We start from the raw sequence: 7,891 nt of genomic DNA on the forward strand, positions 1-7,891 counted from the left end.
TTTGCTCACTGTTGTTGTATTCACGGCAAGAATGCAAAGGATTTGTCAATGGTTTTGTTTTGTTCTTTATCATCAATTGAATGATTATAATAAACCAAGAATGCACCTTGGTGGTGGTGGTGGGTGACACAACCAACATGAATTATTATTATTATTATTATTATTTGTGAAAAAAAGTTTGTTAGTGGAGATAATTATTAACAACTCAATTATCTTAGCATTAACATTTTATAAAAGATACATAATCATGTAGTTATGGAGTCTTTGGTTTTGTTTTTATAATTTGAAGCTTTTTAAAAAAAAATTGTAACATGGAGAGTTATGTAAGCTAAGGTTCATTTGTATTTAATTTAATAATATAAATTATTTATATAGTTTAGGCCATTTATGTTATGAGATTTTAAAATAAAGTTCGATCACAAACACTTTGATGAATTATGTATTTAAGGGAGGTTGGTCGTCTTTATGGTATAAGAGATTTTATTATTTTATAAGGTTGTTTATGAGATTTTGTTTTAAGAGAATAATAAATGAGACAATCTCTAGAAGAATATCACAAAATTTCATCCAACTATGGATCGAGGTATGTTTTAATGTTTGGAGTATCGTGAAAATAATATAGTTCAAAATTTTTGACATAAATTTTTTAACACAGTGGTATGAAAGCCATGATTTAATAACATATTATTTTTCGAATAAAATGGTAAGACTATTTAGTGAAATAAAGAAATATATTAAAATTTTAAGTTTATCTTTAAAATTATTGGAGAATCAAGGAAACATATGATTATATATATATATATATATATATATATATATATATTATAAATGTATGTTAAACAAATTGATAGTCTAAGGAAGAAGATGTAATTTTAATAATAATTAAATAAATAATTATTATTATTATAGGATAAATGAGATAATTTAAATTAAAATAATAATTGAAAATTTTCTCTTGAATTTATTGCCCTTCTTTTAAATGAAAAACATAAATTGGCTGGCTCATATTTAAAAATTTATAAGAAATTAATTCTTACTAAATTATTTGAGAGTTATATATAAAAAAATTTAATTAATAAATAATATAAAATAAAATCTATAAAATCAATAAAAATAATTGATAATATATATTAAATTGTAATAACAATTTTTTAATTTTTTAATTAAAGCAATTATGCAATTTGTTCAAGGTGACTTAAAATATGAACTCAACGTTCTAAAAAAAAAAAAAAAGTACGAACTCATTTGAGTCGTTAAATGATGAGCGTTGAAGTAGAGAATGTCGAATAAAACAATGAAACGGTAACAAAAGAATCTCTACCAAATATTATAAGCATCAGTTGAAATTATCCTTAGCCGAAGGTTGGTATACAACGCCGAAAAATGTTCTGCCAAATGATAATTGATCATCTACGTATATGGACGAAATAATAATAAACTCGTACAAATAGTGAGAGGATACATGTAAGAGGGTCTCCATATTAAAAATCAAATCAAATAATTCATATTGAAAACATGAAAAATAATTCTAAATTCAATAAATTCGATAGTTTTGTTTTTTTACTGCTAGAAGGAGGACGAATACGGTCTCGAGAAAGCATCACTAACATAATTGAAGAATATAAGCAGCAATCGACCCACCGAAAATTGAGAGAATTATTTGGACCACAAAATCCGGGATAAAAAAATTGATCCTACTAAATAAGATGTTGCATCGAATAAAATACAACGCAAACTCAAATCTGTCTGAGTGGTGAAAAGAAAAACAATGCAATCCTCCGAAATTAAAAAAGTCATTCGGAAAACCATGAAAATATATTTTATTATTAGCTTTCTTATTTGTTAAGAAATGAGCATTAAGATGTGTCAAATTTTCTTTAAAAAAATGAAGGGTCTGATTTCACTAATGCTCTGTTTGATCATTAAAAGATCATTAAAAGAGAAATAAAAAGTTATAAAAGTTGATAAAGGGACTATTTAAAGGTAATGTTTATTGAAGATAATGTTTAATAAAGGGTCTGATTTAATTAATTGTCCGTTTGATCTTTAAATTAAAGGAGAAATAAAAAGTTATAAAAGTTAATAAAGAGACTATTTAAAGATAATGTTTCTTGAAGAATGAAGATAATGTTTAATAAATGGTATGATTTAATTAATCGTCCATTTGATAATTAAAAGAGAAATATAAAGTTATAAAAGTTGATAAAGAGTCTATTTAAAGGTAATGTTTTTTTAAGATAATGTTTAAGTATTTGATAAAAGGTTAGTCATTAAAAGAAAATGTTTATGCTTCTATTATTTTATAAAGGGTCTGTTTAAAAAATAAAAGCTTAAAGGTTAATGAATATAATTAGCTAGGTTGGTTTAAAGTGATTCTTACGTATAAACTATGTTATTATTTAATACAATATGAATAATACTAATATTATGAATAATTTATTAGTCCCAAAGTAATCAAATAAAAAAAATTATAAATATCTGTAAGACTGTAACCCCGGAAACATCCCTTAGGTCTCTGAAGCTGAGCACGTGTCGGGTGACACATGACAATACGGGGAATTCGGGGTGGTTTGATGTTCGATGCGTTTCAACCTTTATTTGCGTGCCAACATCTTTTTAAAATGGAACATTCACTACAACAAAAATGACTGTCAACCTTTAAAAGCGTCGCTAAAAACATTGCCGACACTTATTCTTGCGTCGCCAGAAGCAGGATGGGCGCAAGTTTTTACCACGCTTATTTAAGGGTCGGTACAAGCGTTGCCGAAAGGCGAAAGTTTTAACAACGCTTATTTAAGCGTTGGCAAAATTAAAAAACGTCGCTAAAAGTCTATTTTATTTTTAAACTATTTTTTTTTTAAATTTGTTTTTTTCTATTTTCATTTTAGATGTTATTTTTTTATCTTTTACTATTATCACATTTGCTCTTCATCTCTCAAGTACCTCATGAACATAACCCTAAACCCTTAGGGTGAACCCATAGTCCAGCACATTATAACCTTAAAAACACTTCAGAAATTAATGAACTCTCTCATATTTTATATACCAAAAACTTCTTCTTTTTCTCCAATGTGGGATAAATGTCATATTAACACTTCAGAAACTACTGAACTCTCTCATATTTTACTTTTAATTAAATTTAAATAATAATTAAATAAAAGACATATATTAATAATATTATAAAAAGTTTAAAAATTATGTTATATAAAAAATATTAATTAAATTTTAATGTTAACAAAATTTTAAGTCAAATTTAATTTTAAAAAAATTAAAAAAATTAAAATAAAATATTTACAAAGTTTAAAAATAAAACATAAAAATTATTAAAATTTAGAATATTTAAATTATAAGGTTTTAACAAAGTTACAAAGTTACAAAGTTGGTATATAAAAAAAATAAAGGTGGTGGTATAGATATAAAGGTTGGCAAAAGTTTTTTCTTTTAATTTTTACTCACGTTTAATATGAGTTGGCATATAAGGGTCGCTGAAAGTATGTTTTGTTGTAGTGATTATTTTAAAAGGAATTTTTATAGTACAGAAAGAATGGTTGGGATAGGCACTCCCAACTATCCCTATAGAGGCAGAGGGATGAGAAGAAAGATACTTCTTTGTATACAAACAAGAATAATTTGGTGTACCACAAATACAAATTATGGATACCTTCAATGGATTCCTTGAGACAAGAATTAATGACCGAGGTACATATAGCTCCTTACTCTATTCTTCCTAGAACTATCAAAATGTTTAAGGACATGCAAATGTTATATTGGTGGCCAGGAATGAAGAAGGATATTATGAAGTTTGTTAGTGAGTACCTAACTTGTCAACAGGTGAAGATTGAGCATCAAAGGCCTTTTGGACTACTATACCCACTACCCATACCTATTTGGAAATGGAAGGATATCGCAATGGACTTTGTAGTTGGGTTACCCCGACCCTACGAAAGATGAATGCTACATGAGTGATAATGGATCGCCTAACCAAAAAATCTACCCATTTTTTACATGTGTGAACAAACATTCTCAATGACGCAATACGTAGAGCTTTACTTTCAAGAAATTGTTCGACTACATGGCATACCAACAAGGATTATATCAGATAGAGATCGTCGTTTCACCTCACACTTTTAGGAAAGTCTACAAAATGGATTAAGCACAAAGTTGTCCTTTAAAACTGCATTTCACACACAAACAGATGTTGTCTAATTGATTTCGGAGGCAACTGTGAACTCGAACTTCCTTTGATAGAATTTTCCTACAATAATAGCTATCAGTCTTCAATTGGAATGACACCCTTAGAAGCTTTGTTTGGAAAGAAATGTATGACACCCTTGCATTGGTATAAAGTAGGGGAGAGAATTGTTATTGGGCAAGAAATAGTGACCAACACAGTGGCACTAATAAGAAAGATCAGAGAAAGGTTGCTAACAACTCATAGTAGACAGAAGAGCTATGCTGACAAGAAGCGTCGTGATCTAAAGTTTGATAAAGGTGACCATGTTTTACTTAAGGTATCTCCTTGTAAAGGGATTATCAAATTTGGGGAAAAAGGCAAATTGAATCCGAGATACATTGGACCCTTTGAAATCTTGGAAAAAATAGGAGATGTGGCTTATAACTAACACTACGCCCAAATCTTGATACAGTTTACAATGTCTTCCATGTATCTAACTTGAGGAAATACATTCTAAATCTGACACATATCATCCAACACGAAGATGTGCAGTGGACACCCGACTTGGCCTATAAAGAATTTCTAACACAGATTATTGCTAGACAAATCAAGAAGTTGAGGAATAAGGAGATCAACATGGTTAAGGTGCTATGGAATAATCATTCAGTCGAAGAGGGCAGCTTGGGAAGTTGAGCAGGATATGCGAAGGGATTATCCCCAATTATTCGTTAAGTTAAATTTCTAAGTTGAAATTCTTTATTAGTGGGGCAGAATTGTAATGCCCTAAGATCATTTTTCTGACCAAACATCTTCGGTCCTGACCGAGACCTAGGACCGAGAATTTCAAACAGGACTGAGAGTTTCGACCAATATTCTTGAGCTAGGACTGAAAAGTTCGACCGAGAAAATTCAAACCTAGGACCGAGACTTAGGACCGAGAGATCCAACCGATGTTCTTGAAATAGGACCAGCTCATGCTAAACTTTTCTTTGCCCATACTTTATCCAGCTCATGTTATACTTTGCCTTGCCCATACTTTATCCAGCTCATTATATACTTTGCCTTGCCCATGATTTAACTAGCTCATGCTTTACCAAGCTCATGCATGCTATGATTTTTCCATGCCTTGACAAACTATCTTAATTAACAAGTTTACCCAGCTCATGCTATGACCAGCTCATGTTATGACTTACCCATACCTTAGTTAACTATCTTAATTAGAAAGTTTACATAAGAACACAAGTTATCTAAATTAGCCATCTAACAAGGCTCTACATCTACCATGCCTAAAACCTTATCTTCTTCACAATTAATTCATTTTTTAGATGTTAACCATTTCCCTCTTCACAAGAACCCAGAAGCAACCCTTAAGCAACTATTGAAGAACAACCATTATTAACCTTCATAGAAAATAACAAACCTTAGAAATTTAGAGAACTAAGGCAGGTAAGCTTTTCTAAAACTATCTTTAGAAACCCACACAGTGTTATATAATTCATGTATTTTATATAAATGATGCATACTTTCTTTAAAGCATGATTTCATTGCATATTCATATTTTTATTGATGAACAAAATTGATAAGCATGTTTTTCAAAGTACGTTATGTTTTATGAGACTGTAATTTTAATAGTAGAATATGGTAAAATTATACTAATAAATGAGAATTGACGTATGAGTATGGGAGGAGGGCTAACTAAGATGAGCTTTGGTAGTCTGATTCTAAAATACTAGTTGTGAATTCTATGGGACTTGACTTTTGAGGATGAGCTTCAGAATATCTACCCAAACTGTAAAATGGTCTAAAACCAGGTTGAGGCTTTAGGGATGGACTCCTAAATTACCTAACCAAATATGGATCAAAATACAAGGATTCCTCACCTTTAGGATCGACTCTGAAAGTCTATGGTCAAAACATTTGCTCAAAATATAACTTTACATTCACATATGATAAATTCTAAAAATCAACTACATGTTATATTACCGACAATCAATCTTTTTAATGCATGAGTTACTCTTTATAAGTTTCAAATACTTAAATGATCGGTTTCATGTTTCTTATTTTTCCTTTATTTATTTTACTTGTTTTTTTAATTCTTAGTTTATGCCATATGAAATAATGTGAGCACCGCATGTTTTATCTAATACCTAGTGTGACCATTATCTAAGGTGAGAAAATTGATGTTCATAATCTCGATAATATAAATACTTGAAGTGGAACTCATAGTCTCGTCTTCATGTATTCTGTAATATCATAGTTTTACAACCCAGTCCGTTGATCAGACCAGAAAACTCGGTGAACCGCATGGATTGATGAAAAAATCAGAAATGCAATCAACCCAATTAAACCCGAATAACCCGCCGGTTGGATCGAAAATCCAGCAGCCCAGGTTAACCTAGCGGGGTTTATCTTATTTTTTAAATTATTTTATTTAAACAAAAATCACTTCATTCTCACTTATCACTCTCTCCGTTCACCTCTCCCTATTTTTTGGTTCTCATTGGGTTTACCTATTTTTAGTTTCCTATGGGTAGATTACAGATTTTTAGTTCTAGACACTGAGAATAGCAAATTCTTTCATTCACCTTAAGCTCTATCTTCTACCTAAACTAGTTAATTCTGGTTTTACCATACTAAACAAATGATTTGAGGTGACATTGTAAGTCATAACTTAAATCTAGTTTCTTCTCCAAATAAAATCATGGTTATCCAAAAATCGGAGGTTGTAGTTTGATTTGAAGCATTGTCCCTCGTATAATTCAGTTAGGTCTCTTTTATTTTAACTTCTTTTAAGTTATTGGCATCATTTTCTTGTCAAAATTTGGCTTATTTTGAGGTTCATACTTCATATAGTTGATGACAGTAGTTTAATATTATTTTAAGTTCATACTTCATATAGTGATTATTAGGTCTCTAGATTATCTTTTTATGTATAGTTTGATCATGGATTCTGTTGGAGAAACACCAACAGATGCAACACCAAATTCAAGAGTTCGAGGAGCTAAGTTCAACTCAAAATTGGATTTTAAAAGATGAGCCTCCAATTTTAATCATAGATGAACTGGAGACATCTAGAAAAAAAGAGATAGCATAATGTAACATTGAAGTCTCTCAATATAATGGTGATTAATTATTTTACTTATATTACTTATTAGTTTATCAATAATATAAATTACTAAAATTTAATTTTATAATTTTTTTTTGTTGTAGATGCAAATTTTGAGATTGTAAACTTAGATGAACTAGATACCGAAGAAAAAGATGAATGGAACAATATTGATGTCCCTATTTAAGGTAATTAATGAAGTGATTGATGATGTTGGTGAATGGTGTGAGAGTTTTGCGAATAATTAGTAGTTGATATTTATTTTAATTGTGTTAATTAATGACTTAAGAGTTTGTATTTATTTTAATTGTGTTGTCCTTAATAGAGGCAATGGACATATTGTAATTGTGAAACAATATTTTGAATTTTGATCTCTATTTTGACAATTACTGTATAAACAATTTGATAATTTTTTAACATTTTTGTATTATTTTATTATTATACGAAACCACTAATTGAACCAGTTGACCCACCGGTTGAACTAGTAACTTAGTGATCTAGTCTATTTCAACAGGTTGATGACCGGGTCATGTTTCAAAACTATACGTAATATTACCCACAACATTTTTAAGCATTTTATTGAACTTGTTTTTCTCAATAATTGAGCGCAA

At 29.6% G+C, this 7,891-nt stretch overlaps 1 protein-coding gene across 1 annotated transcript; it reads left to right on the plus strand.

Annotated features, from left to right (window-relative positions):
* Positions 1-4,286: 4,286 nt before the first annotated feature.
* Positions 4,287-4,867, plus strand: LOC124929088. Its single transcript, XM_047469360.1, has 2 exons — positions 4,287-4,551; positions 4,647-4,867. Exons 1-2 carry the CDS (start codon positions 4,287-4,289, stop codon positions 4,865-4,867), a joined length of 486 nt encoding a protein of 161 aa, XP_047325316.1.
* The last annotated feature ends 3,024 nt before the right edge of the window (positions 4,868-7,891 follow it).

This window comes from Impatiens glandulifera, chromosome 1 (genome assembly GCF_907164915.1).
Source record: "Impatiens glandulifera chromosome 1, dImpGla2.1, whole genome shotgun sequence".
Lineage (NCBI taxonomy): Eukaryota > Viridiplantae > Streptophyta > Magnoliopsida > Ericales > Balsaminaceae > Impatiens > Impatiens glandulifera.